Source organism: Tauraco erythrolophus, chromosome 7 (assembly GCF_009769465.1).
Source record: "Tauraco erythrolophus isolate bTauEry1 chromosome 7, bTauEry1.pri, whole genome shotgun sequence".
Taxonomy (NCBI): domain Eukaryota; kingdom Metazoa; phylum Chordata; class Aves; order Musophagiformes; family Musophagidae; genus Tauraco; species Tauraco erythrolophus.
Window position 1 is genome coordinate 21,709,575 of NC_141471.1, and position 18,779 is coordinate 21,728,353.

General features: G+C 37.8%; 1 protein-coding gene across 1 annotated transcript in view; it reads right to left on the reverse strand.

Annotated features, from left to right (window-relative positions):
* Window positions 1-18,779, reverse strand: part of PLXDC2 (plexin domain containing 2) — a 278,206-nt gene that overhangs the window by 16,137 nt on the left and 243,290 nt on the right. Inside the window, exons 10-12 of the mRNA XM_086614682.1 lie at window positions 15,634-15,694; window positions 12,743-12,896; window positions 11,215-11,253 (exon numbers count right to left, since the gene is read on the reverse strand). Coding sequence (XP_086470808.1) covers window positions 11,215-11,253; window positions 12,743-12,896; window positions 15,634-15,694 — 254 coding nt within the window. The remainder of the gene's footprint in view (window positions 1-11,214; window positions 11,254-12,742; window positions 12,897-15,633; window positions 15,695-18,779) is intronic.

Consider the following 18,779-nt stretch of genomic DNA (forward strand, 5'->3'; position numbering starts at 1 on the left):
TAAGCAGAAGGAGCATGTTAACATCTGCAAGGTTAGTCTGCTTCTCAGTAGGTGCTCAACGACAGCACAGAAACAGCAAGCAAATTCCCAAATACAAAGGCACACAATACAAACATACACACATACAAAAATATAAAAGAACTGTTCTCTGCCCTGAATTTTGTTTAAAAAATAGAAGTGAAAACATAATGAAAGTGTTCTCATTGTTTGCATGATAAACACATAAAGACTCTATGATCTTTGATTTTGTATTACTATACTACGTCTCTAATTAAAGTCAGGTTAGATTTTTTCTGTGCAAAAAAAAAAAACACCTCAAGGATTTATATATCATGAATGAAAATCTTGTCCTCTCTGGCCCATCGAGACTGTATGCTGACTCTAGCAGGAACAAAGGTGTGTACAAACTGGGACCATTACTTAGAGTGTTTGTAAACTCATTATGGATACTTTCTCAATATTGTTTATCTCACTATTGCATATTAACCATTGAGGTATGCAAAATAATTAAATACAATGTTTAAGGTTTACACAAAGTTTCTATTGTGATAGCTTTATATACGAGGAAACAAAATTATGATACATGTACACCTCTCATGATATGAGAGGGAAAGGAGTTTACTTACCAGAGAGCAGAGATACAAAAACAATTATGGTAAAATGGAGGAAAAATATGTGAAATTTTATTACCTCCGGCCTAGAAGCTTTCCTTTCTATAAAGTGACATGGAACCAAGAGCATATGACAGAAAAAAGTAGAATTTCATTGTCTGGACTTGGAAAATAAAGCTTTGCATTCTACCTCCAAAAGCCATGTAATTCCTTTTTACTCTTGCATTTTGATAAGATAGCAAAAAGCTCCAATTCAAACTCACTTCTAATATGCATATGCACCTTTAACAGATAAAATGCAATAACTTATTTGACCCTTTTGACTGACACAGCTATACTAGCAAAGCTAGTGATATAGATGACCTAAATAGCAGCAATCAGCCTAAAGATGATAACTCAGTACTGAGCTTTGTTATTGTCTCCCCTCTTCCCCAGATGAATGAATTTTCATGGCAAATCCCTGATTTTGTCACAAAGAGATAGAGAATGAACCCTGCGATTTCTTCTCATATAGTAATGCTTTATGATAAAATGAGTGTTTGCTGTTAGGTCACGTGGCAGCAATTGGATGAATTCTTAATGTTCATAAAAGCCCATGATTTCCTTAGCCAGCTGGTCAGGTGAATATGAAACTGTACTCAGCACTGGTGAGGCTGCACCTTGATTATTGTGTTCAGTTTTTGGCTCCTCAGTACAAGAAAGATACTGAGGTGCTGGAGAGTGTCCAAAGAAGGGCAACAAAGCTGGTGAAGGGTCTAGAGATAATTCTTATAAGGAGCAGCTGAGGGATCTGGGGTTTTTTAGTCTGGAGAAAAGGAGGCGGTTGGAACTAGATGATCTTTAAGGTCCCTTCCAACCCTAACCATTCTATGATTCTATGATTCTTATTGCTCTCTACAGCTACCTGAAAGGAGGCTGTAGAGAGGTGGATGTTGGACTCTTCTCCTGAGTAACAAGCAATAAGACAAGAGGAAATGGCCTCAAGTTGAGCCAGGGCAGGTTTAGGTTAGATATTAGGGAAAAATTTCTCCACTGAAAGAGTTATCAAGCATTGGAACAGGCTGCCAAGGAAGTGGTTGAGTCACCATCCCTGGAGGTATTTAAAAGATGTGTAGATGTGGTGCTCAGGGAGATAGTTTAGTGGTGGACTTGGCAGTGTTAGGTTAATGGTTGGACTCAATGATCTTAAAGGTCTTTTCCAACCTAAATGATTCTATGATTCTATCACATGGGTATGAGAGCATCTGTGCAGCACTATTGGTAGACAAATGCTGCTTTATTAAGTCGATAGTGTTTCTGGCATGGTCTTGGTTTTATGGTAAAATGCATCTGGATAGAAGTGCGCAAAAACAGCTCCTGCAGATGAAGCAGACGGGGAAAACGTATAGGTTCAGGTATAACCCCATCTACTGTAGATACTTATGTAATCTTTTACTCTTATTACGAATATCCACTGCATAGATTAAACATTACAGAAACAGAATATGTGACAATATTTTCAGAGTCTCCACACAAACATGCCATTTTTTAATAGTTTAGCTGTTAACTGCAGAACTTCCCTTGCATTCCTTAATGTACATGTTAGGTAATGACTATTTCAATATTGGCCATGATTTTTGAGCTATAGCATGTTCAGCATTATAAAAATATGTTTATTGATTAAAGTACATGGTGCTATACTAATAATACTAATGCAAAATGAGATTCTTATTGTTCTTACATAAAAACCACTATTCTTCAAATACTAGCTTAGGAAAGTAATACATGCTTATACATTATTGTTATTATAATTATATGTAATTACAGTTTAATATAAACATTTGACATGATAGTTCATATTTTCAAAGAGCTTACAAACAAATTGCCAATACCTGTTCACAGAGTCTAAAATTAGGTGGAATTAAGTACAGATAAAGAGTAGGCTTCTACTGGAAAAGTCAAGTTTTATTCACAGTCATTTTTTTTGACTGGAACTATGTAAAAACTGTCCTAATGCTATGTCAAAGGGGAGCTTCTTTGCATCAACATTTCAATTGTAAAATTATTATAGAATCACAGAAACTCAATGATCCTTAAAGAAGGTAGCATTTAGGTCACTCAAAACTTGCTGTGACAACACAATACACTTTTTTTATATTGTTCACCGGGATATCATTCTCCATCAGAGACTATAAGTTTTGTATTCACTGTACAAAATATCTCAGTCTCAAGTCCTGAGCTGTGGGAAAAGCGAGGTATAGTGAAACGTGATTTTTTAGCTGTCCATTTCTACTTGTTGATTTGGTGCTGGGAACTACTTTTGCTAGTTATACACCCTTGATATTTGAACAAAGACATGTACTGCATGCTATTTGATGTATCAGAAAACTATGATAATATAAACACAGCTTTTCAAAAGTCATCTAAGTAAGTAATCAAGCAATGTCACCCCTCTTCAAGGCTTATTTCAGAATAATAAATGTGTCTACCAGTGGAAATGTGTCTACTACTGCTGGAACATTCTAACTTTGGGAATATCAGCTGAATCTGACAGGTCAAACCTTTCTCCTCACTACTACCCCTGTTATCTGTCTGATATACTATTGTACGTATGTTAATCTAATTCGACCATCCTTACACCCACAACTGTTCTTCTTCCATAGCCATCCTTGGACTGTTACTGGTCTGGTTCGTCTCATCAAAGACTCCAGGGAGTCTGATAGCTGCTTCATAGAATCATAGAATCATCTAGGTTGGAAAAGACCTTTAAGATCAAGTCCAATCATAAACCTAACACTGCCAAGTCCACCACTAAGCCATGTCTCTAAGCACCACATTTACACATCTTTTAAATACCTCTAGTCTTTATACCTGATGGTGACTCGACCACTTCCCTGGGCAGCCTGTTCCAATGCTTGATAACTGTTTAAGTGGAGAAATTTTTCCTAATGTCCAGCCTAAACCTGCCCTGGCGCAACTTGAGGCCATTTCCTTTCCTCCTACCACTTGCTACTTGGGAGAAGAGACCAACATTCACCTCTCTAAAGCCTCCTTTCAAGTAATTACAGAGAGCAATAAGATCTCCGCCTCCTTTTCTCCAGACTAAACAACCCCAGTTCCCTCAGCTGTTCCTCACAAAACTTGTGCTCCAGACTCTTCACCAGCTTCACTGCTCTTCTTTGGACATGTATGAGAGACACGTTTCCACGTGAGAGATCTCTACAAGCCATTTGGCAACACCTCCTCTCCATGTGTTTGCTCTTCTCTTTGGGCAGCCAAACTGCAGAAACCCTCTCTTCCTGCATGGTCTGGGGCTAACCTGCACCTACAGATCCAAGTTCACTCCAACAGCCCTCCACCCTAACTTATTTAATTTCTAGCCTGGAAGCTGTATCACCCTATTTCATGACCGTGGCTTTGAGTTAATACGCTCCTGCAAAGAGGGAAGACATAATGTTTAGGACAGCTGAACTCACAGGATTACAGCCTACAGTGGATTCAGTCAAGTCACTGGATTTTTCCCCTCTTTTGGGCCTCCGTTTACATCTGGAATGTGAGTTTACTGGGAGACTGCTTGTTTTATGGAGCAGGTGTGTGGTTCACCAAACCTAAGCTTTTTTCCTGTACATAATGCAGACTCCTGAACAGATGATTAATGACCTACATACAGTGACTGTGGGAGGGAATAAGTGAATGTAGATTGGAAGGATTCTCCAGAGGCTCAGAGGAATCTCCATAATAATGTTCTTTCTGCTTCTTTTAGGAACAGCCTGCTGTGGACTTAGCTTCTTCAGGGTAACGGAGTGTGATTTTCTTGTTTTTGTGGGTTCATTCCCTTAGCATTTGTTAATATTCAGAGGTTAAGCTATTGCTACACTTTACTTGGTTTCATGATGATTTATAAAGTTATGGCTCAGCTAACGCTTTAAAAATTGGTTTCCAATTGCATGTAAGGAAAGAAAAGTGGTCTTTGAGTGAGAATGTTATGAACTGTAACCCACAAATTCTGAATTCAATACCTGGCTTTGCTATCAATTTTCTGTAGGACCCAGGGCAACTCAGTAAGTCTCTCCAAGACTGATCGATTGCCTAGTGTGGGAAATGGGTGAGTGCACTAAAATCAAATCTCTCTGTGTATAGGATGACAGCACTCTTAATGTGTTAGTTAAGGACTTTCATTCTTCTGCTCTAAAACATCACCTAACACCACAACACTTGTCATCAGTATTAATTTAGTTTGAGTCGCTTGAGGCCATTTAAGCCATTGCAATACTTAGTAGCATCACCCATGGCCATCACAAAACCCAATACTGTACCATATTGTACAACACCATTTGACCTGGCAAGGTACCTGACTTGCTAAATCCAGAACAGCAGAAAGTTACTAGATTACAAGAATTTCTATTCAATCAGCCCATTGACTTCTCTTAGCCCTACTGAAAGCAAGCACAAGACCATCAGGTCCAGCAGGCCTGGACTAAAGCTCCTCTCTAAAGCTGTGTCTAATGCTTCCAGAGTTACTTACTCTCATGCCTCCCGCATCTTGTGAAGACAGAACAACTTCAGGTACTTTAACTTCAATGTAAAATGTACAACTATATTAGTCTTCTTTCACTTGATCAATTTATATGTCCTAAGAATAAAGATTATTAACCTGTGATGCTATTTTTTACCCAGAATGGATGAGTTCAGCACTTTTCATTTGTATTTGCTTTAAAAACCACGCATGTAGCCCACTAACCATTGTGTATAATATGTAGAATACGTTTCTTCCTGTGTCTGATGCACAAGGAAGATGGGAATATTTACATCAAAGGCGGTTGCTTTTCCAAGCTTGTGTTCTTGGCTTTGGAAGGCTTTGTTTCAACAAAATATGTGTCAGCAGGCACTGCTGTAATATCGTACTGAACACCAGCAAGTCTGTATATGCTTTCCCTACTCCACAAGATTTCCTGAGAAGGAAGAACTTGAATCACACCAGTGACATCATTTCATGCTTCTTACAGAAATAGACTATAGTAGATCCTACACCTTTTCCTAATTATAATGTTTTCCTATTCTGAGTGGTACAGCTGAACTTGCAGAAAGCAGTGAGCAGTGTTTAGCAAATTGCTTTAGACTTCAACTTTGATCATACTGAAGAAAACAAGAGAGATCACAAATATATTGCAAGACTTGTCTCTAACTAGTGCTGAGAACGGACTGCTGAGACATGATAGAGGGGGAACAGCTTGGAAATGTTCAGAGAATAAAATCTGGAGATGTATCAGTATTTCTTAGTTTGTAATCTACAGTGTGAAATACAACATATGGTAAGACTCGCTGACTTATCTGAGTTCTATTTTATACATTCTCTTTGGAATTTTACCCTACCTAAATATAAGAAAAGGTAAAAAAAAATCCAATGAACTGTTTACAAGGCTCTTTCTGGTTTATTTGATTATCATGGTGGTGAATTGCTCTTCTTGAATACACCTTTCTTCATATTTTTATCCTATTAACACAGTTCTATCTATCACCACCTATTTTGCTTATCTCTGTGTTCTGATACTTTTCTCTATATCTTCTTCTATTTCCATCACTACTGAAACCATTTCAAACCCTCTCCTTGATAAGAAACTTTTTATACAAGCACAGCGTATAGTACAGCATAGATAAAATAAACTTTATGACAAGCTGTCTCCAAGGAAATCCTTGCTTGCCTAAAATTGTACAAACCCTGCAATTTTAGGGGAACATCAGCAGTTTTGAGTGAGTGGAACACACAGAAGTAAACATATAATTACATAATTCATAACCTAATCTCAGCAGGATTTTTGCAATAATGGTAAAAAAACTTAAATCCTCCCTTTTTCATGAAAGAAGAGTGGAAGAAGAGGTCTGAATCTTGGCGTGCCAGGTTTCTGGACAGGAATGGAAACAGAACACAGTAGCTAGGACACCCTGAAGACAGTTAACCTAAGGAAATCTCAGGTACCTACAGGCAAGATGCCATGTCAGTTAGATTTTCCTCTGTAGCTGATAGAGTTAGGCACCTCTATATAGTAAGATCTTCCGCTTTGGGTACTTCTTTTAGGATGACATGAATGATTTCCTCTTGCCTATTGCTTGCCACTGACTATAAGAAAAGCCCCAAAAAAGGGCCCGTGGCTTTCTGGCTAACACCAGATGAGATGAAGCTTCTGGAAGATCATTTCTTGTGGCTAGGCCAAGATCTGATGATAAAACAAAGCCACATCCTGTGGATCTTATCTCATACAAGTCCACTTTAAAATATTTTTAAGCTACCATGAAGATTAGGTTTAGGATTGTTTAATTTAATGTTTTGGGTTTTTTTTACTTTAAAATTGGAAAGGACACAGCTAATCTGTTGTGACTTGTTAACCTGAGTTAGTTATTTTGGACTGTGTGGTCGTAATAACTTTTGTTATGTCAAAAATATTTGTTTTCCCTAGAAGGTTGGCTTGTCTCTTTGTTGAAATACATCTAATTTTCGGAATCATTTAGAAACATAACATATTAGAAAGAAATAAGTTAGATGATTATTAGCAGGCGTGAACTAGTGTTCAGCATGTTGCAGCTGGGGTTCAGGGCACAGAAGGAAAACAGAACTGATTCTTCTCCAGAATTTGTCAAGGATTCTTATGGTAGGAAGAGCTTAGACTGCAATTTTAAAGGGAAATTAAAGACAGATGACTAATGGCAGCTAGTTTCCAGGCATAGGGGACTATTAAAAAAAAAATAGTTTGGGTCTGCATTTTGGTCATTTCTTACTGAGTTTCCTAATCTTCCAAGCTCAAATTAAGCTCTGTATAGCACTAACGATAATCTTGTACATCAGTAATGTTTGTATCTAGACCATCTTTGAAAAAGTCCACCACAGCAGCAGGGCACAGATATTTCCTAGCACTACACATGCAGGGATGGAGTTGTTTACAAATAAATAAAATAGCTTTCTCTGTCAGGTAGGTGGTTTTTGCATAGCTTTACTTTTTTGTAACAGTAATTTCTGTACATCTTGATGAATGAGAAGTGTAGCAGTTTCACTGACACTGCTATCAAAAACACATGCACTTTTCTATCGAGTTATAAAGCTGAAGGAGAGAGGGACTCATAACTATCAAATCATCACAATAAGGTATCTAAAAAGGTCAAATAAAACGTCTAGATGTGCTGGCCAATCATCTAAACAATCCACCAAAGAGTTCTCAACAGGAAAATACTGCATTACTGCATAGCCACAGCCAATTGCTCACAATTTTTATGAAAAATTAGGCTTTTAAACTGTTTAGTCAGCTGTGTTATGTTAGAAGAAAAATGAAAAAACCCCAACAGAACCCACAATTACTAATAAAAATACACATTTGTAGTGCTGGACATATCTTAAAACTTACAATGCTTACTATTTTAAACAGAATTAAGATTTAACAACAATGTGATGACTTGTCAGCTGTATTTTAAAATGGTTTAGGCATGTATGTACTAGGCATCTATCATATGTCTATGAAGAAAGAAGGAAGACAGAAGAAACAGAAACAAGCAAATTTTAAATGTGTGTTAAAATATGCCATGTGAGATTGTGTGTGAATCACAGCACTAACTTGCAAGTGATTTTCTCATATAATTAAAAGGTCAAAGCAGTTTGACTTGAACTCAAATTGAATTTAAATTTAGTTGCTGCTTTATAACATTTGGTTTCAAAAGTTCCAGGCAGAGTTGAGTTGTAGAATTTCTATAGAATCCTTTTGTTATACCTAACCAGATATTGACTGCTAGCACCCAAGCACACATCAAGCTATAGGCCATCATTGATCCAATATAGCTTTGGTTTTCCATTATGAAAAGTTCCCTTTCATTAGAGTTTAAAAGGATCTAGTGTGGCAAAGTAAAGACTCTGTATTCGTGACCTGAAATAATCTACTCTTTATGAAAGGCTGACAAATCGCAGAGAATCAAAGAACGTGCCTGTGGCTGTAGAGGTTTTATCTGAGCCTAATCTAGGGGTCACTGGAAAATTCAATGCATAATTGAAGATTCATCAAAAAGAATTTCTCAGATTAAAAGCTACGTTTACTGTGTGAATGAGAAATCCTGGTGTGTTGCTTTGCTTCCACGTTGTTTGAAGGCAGCTTCTTTTTTTTTTTTTTTTTTTAAATTTCAGGAATAAAAGAAATGGCTCAAGGAAAATGAATAATCACATCAGCTGCTGGTTTGTCCTTCTCAAATGAGCAGCTTTCTGTGCGGAAATGGACTTTCTATATTTAAGATCAGTGATGTCACAAACCCTACCACCTCACTCTACCTGCCATCCCTCACTTGCTCTAGTAGTCATAATTTTGTTTGCTTTCATAGTTGTTTGTTGGTTTGTTTGTTGTTTTTTTTTTAACCCCTCAAATCTTGGCCGAAGAGTAGACAAGTGAAAAAATAATCCTGTTGCTATTCTGAAACCAAAAGAAACCCAGAATGTGTTTTCTAAAGCCCATCTTTTGAATTGGTTTTTGTATAACAGCATACTGTTCTGAGCTGTTCATGAGATGCTCGTGTCAGAGAGCTGCCTGGTCCCAGGCCAGCCACCTGCCATGGAGCTATAGCTCACAGGGCAGAGCATGGGTACAGCTCAGCTGGGAATGCACCTCATGCACAGAGCAGACACAAAATGGGAAAGTGAAGTGCTGACTCATTCACCTTGTCTATTGGTCTTTGAGAGCACTGAGGCACTTCTCACAACAACAACAAAAAACAAATTTCAAAAAAAAACACATTACAAAAGTAATTTGATTTCAAGAAGAATAAGAAAAAGAAAGGTTCAGGGATATTCCTGTAGACAAAATGCCTAAAAGTACCACCCTGAGTTTATAGATGATCTTATTCCAAGGGACCACTTACGTATCAAAGCCATGTCAAATGACTACACTGCCAACAAATGGACAATTCAACGCCCAGTACTGCACTTGACCAGCTGTGCTGTGGTCAGTGACAGCAAAATGACAAGGGAGAGACTGGAGAGGAAGGAGATGGCAACTGCCTGCTGTGGAGTGAGCAGATCTCTAATTTGAGGAACGGAGAAAATAATGGCTGAATGTTACTGGAAAACAAACGACAGGAAAACAGATCAAAATGCTAAGAGGTATCTGCACACAGTGTTTTTTCAAAACTTCTCTGCGAGGGCCCTGAGAGATCACTATGCTTCAGCTGTCCTGACCTGAAAAGCCCTGGGGCCTCTGCCCATGGGGTTAAGGACTCCATGTAAGCTCAAGTCCAAGCCTAAGAGATGCTGTAAGTGGACCAGTAATGAGCTCCATCTTTGATTTTGTCTCCTGGACCAACCTTGGATCTATGTTCAAGGTAGCTTGTCTCCAGTCCTGTCCCTGGCCATGGCTCCTTGGATGGACCTTGGAGCTGTATTGTAGCCTTATCTCTGGCCCCATTTCTTTTTGCTGCTGACTAGACTCCTTGTATGGACCTGGTTCATCCACTCAACTTCTCTGGGACTGCTGATGGGAGCTGCTTCTTTTGGTCCTTGCCTGAGCTGTGCTGCTGGCTGATGTGCCTCGTCTGCTCCCTTGCTGCTCCCAGCCTTGCCTTGCCAACCTGTCTTCCTGCCTTGACCCTGGGCCTGCCTCATCACTGCCAACTGGCTGATGGTCACTAGTCTGTGCTGACTCTGGCTTCTGCCTCTGAGCTGCTGGATTCACCCTGTGCCCTGCCGGTCCCTGCTGCCACACTTGCTGCTGGTTCCCCTGACCCTGTGGGAAGCTCGGTCCTGCCTGCCTGGAGGAAAGGCAATCAGAGTCAATAATATTTCCCTTTATATCAGTGGAAACATAATTTATTTCAATTTGTTCAGCAAATCATCCTCTGCTTTGATAGACCATTCTGAAGCTGGCAGAAATCACCCTAAAACTTTCCTTTCTCCTCAGCAAGCTCTACATCGGCAGTGAATACAGACACAGTCCACATCTAATGACCCAGTCGTGTTCTCACTAATAGCAAAATTCTCATCCACTTCAAAGGGAGAAGGAACAAATCTCGGGTCTTACTCCTTGAACCCACAAAGAAGATGACAAAAGCAGTCCCCTGCAGAGTCTCGTTTAACAGAGGCCTTCATCAGTAAGACAAGGTGATCTTATTAATTTGCATGGGGAATGTGCGTGGAGAAATACAGGATCTCTGCTAGTACAGAGACACAGATAGAAAACGGATATGTTGATTAGCAAAATGTCATGTAATAAGTCACTACTATGAATGAGTTTATAACATGAAATTATTATTTAGAACTAGCATCATATCCTCTCTTAATACAGTTAAATAATACTGTATTATTATAATACAGTTCGTAACTGCATTAATAAAGTTAAACATTTACTATATATGTAGATGTTTGAAAGTTAATTAAACCTGCTGTTTTACTAAAGAGTTATAAAGAGTTGTAAATGTTTAATTTACTAAGCAGTTGCTAAGCTTATTTGCACTGTTGCTCTTTGACATAGATACGGAAGGCTGAAGTCCTTAGAGAATCGGGCAAGAGCTATTTCTACAATCTGATTTTGATTAATGAAGTTCAGTGGAGTATAATTTGACAAACTACTGACTTTATTTACTGACAAAAAAAATAATCTCTTACCTCCGTTGTCTTTTAGGTGCAGTGCTATCTTGGTGTCATCTATAAAAGAAATTCAAAGTTAGTTGTAGAAAATGCATTTTTCTAGGTCATCAGTCATTTTAGGAATGACTTTCTAGTGTAAAAAAATTTTTCACAATTAGAAAATTATTTGGTACCCAATGAAAATTAGATTTTGGTGTTCTTATACTAAGCAACGCCTTACTTCCTTATTACTAAGGAAGTATTTATAACAGTGTTAAAGTGTCAAAGAGGATTCAAAATACTGGTAAAGAAGGGTCTGTCTCATAACACTTACAAATCATTGAATGGTTTGGACTGGAAGGGATCTTAAAGATCATCTAGCTCCAACCCCCCTGCCATGGACAGGAACACCTTTGACTAGACCAGGTTGCTCCAACAATTCATTTATGTTACATGTTCATACATAGCTTGAGCGTTCTGTTATATTAAGGACTATATGAACCAACATATGACAGCAAAATAAAACAATGACTCTCTTCTAAGAATCATGAAAAGGTCTATGAGTTTTAAATCCTATTTATTTCCATATTCCTCTTCTTGTTGTGAGATTTAATAAACAAAATGCCAGGGAATAATGCTGCTAATGCAGTTCAAATCCTGCACTGACAGTTTCTAAGCTTCTCTTGCTGCATAAAAACCAGCCTTTCTTATCAGTAGATTCCCACCTTGAAATGCCTTCAGTTCAAGTTTTCTTTTCACAGGCCACTTAACAAATCTGCCTGTACCTGGTACCTTTTCTTGTGTTAACATACAATTCCAACAAAAAACTCCCACCCCACCCCCCTTTTATAGATGCTAGGATGCATTTTGATTAATCTGGGTTAGCTTTTCTATGCAGCTGCATTTTCTCCAGCAGCAGGAAAGCAGGATATGTCAACTATAGAAAGGCAAGATTTAAGCAGCCAGTGGAACAAGGGTGAGAACTGACACACCATAACCTACCCAGTTAATTCAGTTCAGAAGCCTATAGAAACTATTTCACAACAGTGATCACTACATGAAAAGAACAGTGTTAACTGACTGAAAAAAGTAAACAGGCAAATTTCAAAGAGGTTTTTAATTTAAGTTATCTCTAATTTTCACCTGGCTAAGTAGAATACTCAAAGGGATTCAAAATTCATTACGCCTGTGATGGGAGTTTCTTCACTAACTTTAGCAGGGCCTTCTCCATCTACTGTTTAAACAGGTTTTGGACTATGGCCTGATGGTTAAAGGAACACAAACAACTCATTGTAACCACCAGTTCTCCAGGAGTCTGCCTGGCTTGTCCATGTGCCCCCAGCACCACCCCCTCCTCCAGTGCTCATCCCCTTCGCACCTTACTGTTGCGAGAGCAAGCTTCAATTTAAAAGTAGTAGCAGATATGGCTTTGACTGCAGTTCCCCACTCCTTCTACTGCCCCAGAGAGAAAAGGTCAACATGAACACATACGTAAAGGAAACAAATTTCTGTTAGACTTGCAAATGATGTGTTTGCACTACAGAATAATGCAGTATATACACTTCACCTTCTGTGGGCAGGCTAGTTGGCAGGTGGGAAGTGGTAGATCCTCTGGTGGTCGTTAAAACTCTGAACTTTGTGGTGGTTGGCAGAAGTGTGCTGGTAGAGTATGGAGGTGTTTCAGTTGTGTCTATATTCTTCTCACAAATCTTATCTTTTGACTGTTGGGAAGCAACACAAATGAAGAAGAGAAAATTAATTCTCAGTGGAGACTGTCACTGAATGAAGAATTTAAGCATGGACAAGCTGTCAGGATAAAAAGAATGAAAATGGAAACACTAAATCAAGGCATTTAAAGAGCTTTTTCTTTTCCATTTTTTTTCCTTTGAAGTGCTCTACATGGCATTCAGCAACATATATTTTTGATTTAGTTGCAAAACTTACAATGCTCAATTATTAATGACAAGGCTTCAGAGTCATCTCTCAATGTCAAACATGTTATTTCCCCCAGTCAGATTTTAACATCTAAGATCACCATTCAAATTTTCACTCTTCTACTGTGAATGCTCACTGGCATTGGTCTGGGTGCCATAACACATGTAAAAATTGATACGTGGGAATTAAATTGTAGCTCTTCATAGTGAGTAATGTGTAGTCAACTGGAGCATTTAATTAGGCTTTACATGCCCTTATCACAGAAGAATATGCATATATGTAAAAAATGTGTGCATGTATTCAGCCTACAGGATATTTATATATTACACTATAGAGCAACACATTCATTATATGCCTATTAATTCTACATAATATTAATATTTCACATATTATATGTGTATACAATAATTATCATATAAATGTAAGTATTATAAACTATAAACGATACTAATCATACAAGTGATTATATTACATTACATTAGCACACCATATTTACCATCATTTACCATTTAACTTTTATTTTCATGGGCAAATATTTTGATATAAATATCAAGTATATATATATTTTTTTAATTTCTGGACACTTCTAAAATTCTGCATGTGTAACATTTTCTTCTATGGATCACACAGTTTTGCAGGAAAATACATCCAATTAAGCAGCAGCAAATATGGGAACTGCCTGTAACTCCTGCCGGAATCCCGCAGTATCTTCATTACATTACATTAAATAACATTTAATGAATAACAATACATTCAATAAGGTATCAGTACCTGCAGTATAACTATTCTTTAAATTTCTTCATATTTTATCTTGAAAAGCACTGTTAATTTCCCTGATGCAATTTAATCAAAATTTAGCTCAAAATCTATATTAGAAAGAAGGAAACATTACTATAAGAATCCTCATTATTCATCTTCTTGAACGAACACATCTAAAATTAACCTCTGTGTGCTAATTATTGATCCTTCATTAAACTCCAGCAGTCAGCTCAGGCATCATTCTGGAAGATGCTAAGTAAGCTGTTGCTTCTACTCCAGAGAGCCTGAAAGCTGGACTGCGAGTCGCAATCAAGTAGCCTGAAACTGTGCAAATCAAACTATTAGTTTCTGAGATACAGTGCGTGTATCAATAATTTCCTCTCTGATCATGTACTAAGCCTTGGAGCACTATTTGTATTAAAACAAGAAGGGAGAAAGCAGAATGGGATGCTCCTGTCGTGCCGAGAGCAGTTTTTGGATAGCTTAATCTACAGGCACAACTGGGTTCCAGCTAATTATAACCTGGATTAAAGCAATATAAACGCTGTGCACTATAACAATAAATACTCCCAGTAACTTTTACTTTATGTTCTTGTAAAGGCTATCCTCCACAGAGAAAAAATCTCACAGAAATTCTATTCTTAAACCATCAGTTTACAAATTGCAAAGCTGAAGCTTTAAACCCATGTAACAAGGCAGTATGTAGGATGCAGTTATTTTGCAATTACAGTTATAACAAAAAAATATTTCTTCCATCAGACTGGATTTATATTACTTCTCTTTGCTTCTACTGAGAATAAAACAGAATGTGCTTTACTAACTAGACACTTGAGGCTATATTTTGCCCTCAGTTTCACCTGACTTTACACCTCAAAAAGGCTATGTTGCTGAAATTCATGACAGAATCTAGCCCTTTCAGCCAGAATGGAAAAGTAACTGCTTTTTTATGGCCATCAGAAGACTAACAGTGTCATAAATTAATTTGTTCCTATTACCACACTCCCTAAATGAAAACAAAACAAAACAAAACAAAACAGAACCCTCAAACCAAAAAGCTTTCTAAAGAGAGGACATTGGGAAAGAACTAGCAGCAAGATATTTATGTTTGTGTCCTGAAAATGAAACGTTCTGGTCCAGAAGTACTCCGAGTACCTCTTTTAGAGAAGGTTTATAGTCCTTGTTTGACAGTTCACCACTACCACAGATATCTTTCTTGTTCTCTCACTGTCTCTCCAGGAAAGGATGTCCAAATGCCTTGTTTGGGTTTTGTTGTTGTTGTTACTCTGTTTAAAATCTTTGAATTAATCTATGTCATTTCTTCTGTACTGAATGATTCAGCCAGATTTCATAACCAAAATGTAAGACATGCAATGCTTGTTTTTCACTTACAACTGCTCTGGCAGAGGGTTTTCTGAGATTAGGAACATCACAGTTTCTTCCGCTTTTCTGGCAAGAGTCAGAGATCTAAGAGAAAAACTGCAGGGACATTCTCTTGGGGCAGACTTTCCAGTATTTTTATTTTATATTTAAAATATTTTGTCTGAGATAAAATTTTTCTTTTGTGTTCATTTTATTCCCTGTAATGGGGAGTGAAATTGCTCAGCCTATTTTTCTTTATTATGCCTTACAATGTTTCCACTGAATGATAAAGATAAATATATATCTATGGCCTTGAAACAATGCTTCATAACATGAAGAGTTTAATCAAAAGCATAAGTAGATAAAAGGTCTCTGATGGGCTGGGGATATAAACTATTCACATACCTCTTCAGGGCAGCCACTGTCTACCCAATCTTGCCGGTGACGGTCAAATCCACTGGAGCATCTTTAAAACGATTAAATAGATAGAAGTTGTCCAGATGGAAATAGGAGGAAAACAAGAACAAGAAAGGAAGAGAGATGAAGAGAAAAGAATGACAGAGAATAAGTAAATTATGTGATTGATTTTAAAATCCATATATTTATGTGGTATTACTATTATTCAAGAGGCTGTCACCTGCAATCCTGCAATATGAGTCAATCATTTAACTCATTTTGGTGAAAGGCATTTCAATGAATGAGTTATTATTTTAGGTGGCTTTTTTAATTTATAGTTTTTAAATGGGAATGTCTCCTTTCTGCCAGATAATTATTCTTAAGACTGCACTGAGCCACAGCATGTTTAAGTTTGATGTCAGCCACACGGATGTAAATTCATTTAATTATTTCTATCCAGACTTCTTAGACAGGAAAATTTAATCCCACAAAGGATGCAGTGAACCGGTCACTGCTTTTATCAGGCAAGGTGATTTGAGACATCAAGATACACACACAACGATGAGATCAGTGTTCACAGATTTAGATAACAGCCCCTCTGAACAGCCTTCATGACAATTAGAGAATACTATACAGCTGCTTCTACCTCCTCACTAGCTGCAGAAAACTGAAGTTGCATGCATATTTTTCATCAAATTATGTGAGGTTAATAACCTACTTGCAATATCCTTTCTTATTTGCAATATATAGCAAAGAAATTTTAAAGCAACTTGTAACACTTTAATATAATGATTCCCCTGGCAATCCTCATCTCACAAGAGTGTTATCAGTGTTTTTGCAGTAAATTAGGGTTTCCTAGACAACAGGTAGCACTACAAACAGAAAGCATTATTAAAATGGCAAGCAAATAACTAAACCATGATGCCCAACTTTAAAAGAGATTCTGTCCAGTTAGGATTGTGGTTTTGTTTTTGTTTTGGTTTGGTTTGGTTTTTATTTTATTTTATGGATTAATTTCCTGTAGTATTTTGTTATGAGACGGGGTGCTGTCCATTGGCATCCATGGTCATAACTTACCTGACTGTAAAGCGAATAACTTTCTCACTGTCTTTTAATAATACTAGGCAGGCAAATAAGGCCTGGTTATGGCAAGCTGTATTTATGGAGTAATTTTTTGTTCCTAATGAACTGAAAGATATCAAGATAAGCCAAGTACTACCCTAATTCAACCAAGGTAAATGGGTGCATTTGAAAGAATGGAACAGTGAAATCTCTGCAAACCTCATGAAGTTTAACAAGGCCAAGTGCAAGGTCCTGCACACGGGTCAGGGTAATCCCAAGAACAACTGCAGGCTGGGAGGAGAATGGATTGAGAGCAGCCCGGAGGAGAAGGACTTGGGAGTGCTGGTGGATGAGAAGCTCAACAGAAGCCAGCAATGTGTGCTTGCAGCCCAGAAAGCCAACTATATCCTGGGCTGCATCAAAAGGATTGTGGCCAGCAGGTTGAGGGAGGTGATTCTGCCCCTCTACTCTGCTCTCATGAGACCCCACCTAGAATAGTGTGTTCAGCTCTGGGGCCCCCACCTTAAGAAGGACATGGAATATGTTGATTCTCTTGTTAGTTATACTTGCACTGATTAACATTCCATCATTTGCAATATTCCTAAAAAAAATACCCTGAAACCTAACAGGTCTCAGTTATCATTGACTGTATAGCAACTGACTTTTCCAAAAATCTATTGCAGAGAAAAAAAAAAGATGCCCAAACCAGACGTATTCCAGAGAAATTCAGAGATTCCTTCCTAATACTTGGGAATAAAGCTACTGTAAAGTTTTTTCTTCTTATTGAAGAGTGAGTGAATCAGTGCTATGCTGGAAGCTCAGTGCTGCCTACCCGTGTTTGGGATGTTCTGCCTTCATGAATGTTTGAGAGAACAAGGAGGACTTCGCTAAGCAGAAAGAAATGATGGCATGACATTCCAGGTATGAATAGAACATATTTTTCTGAAGTGTCAGTCTCTCCTACTTTTCTCTAAAGTTTGAAGAGCTTCATTAGCAAATTCTGTGCCAATCTTGAAGGAGAACAGGACTAATTTTCAGATGTACTGAATACTCACGAACAAATTACATTTCAGTCATATGGCTCTGGCTAAAATCTAATGGGTTTGAGGATATTCTGTATGTTTGAACATCAAGTCACTTCATAAATTCCTACTATAGAGGTAATTACTGCAGTTGCATATCCATGATAATTCAAACTGAACTGTACTTAGACCCAGTAGGGCTAATGACCTTTTATCTTAGATTTTATCTTATATCTAAATGGTGTCAAACTTGAGGCTCCAAGGATTAAATGAATAAAAGCTTATCCCAGGTGCACTCATTTACAGTTCTTAAGTTTTTTTCTGACAAACTACTGAAATAAGTAACATTGCTGGGGTTGATTTTTTCGCCAAAACCAGCAAAAGTGGAACACAACATGCAATGACTTGGAATGGCTTTTTCAAAAATCTGAGACACTCTTCAGATGACCCTACCTAAAAGAAAAATACATTAAACCCCGGACACTGTTTATTTTACATTTTCTATTGATGCAATAGTGAGTTCAAATAATATTATCAGAAAGCAGCTTTATCAGGAACTAGATAGGCTCCAAATAAACCTGTTTGTGAACTTCCTTTGAGGCATGTGTCATTGAGATGTAAGCTGTAGCAGATACTATCATTGCTCTGTCCTTGAGTTAGAATTCTGGGAAGTGTCATTTCAGTGCACCAACTCTATCAACTGCATTTTTAAGACCTTCATCTAGTAGCCTGGTGATAATTCCCTGTTGCCATTAAAACATTGGAGCAGATTTGATTAGCTATGCCATTTATGCCATCTGTCAACATGGCCATTTTATAACAACTTCATTTCCAAGTGATGACCGAAATCAGCTCCTAGCAAAGCAATAACAAAGATGTTCCAGGAAACGAGAATAGGGACATTCATGAAATGTAAGGAATTCCAGGATTTGTGTGGAACTCTGGAGTACTGGTTCAGGGAGCAAAGGGAGAACTAAAGTCTCTGCATGCATAGCAATGATGATTTGGTATAACTAACGCAGCTGAATCTGGGTAACAAGACAGACGTCAGAATCCTTTCAGTGAACTGTA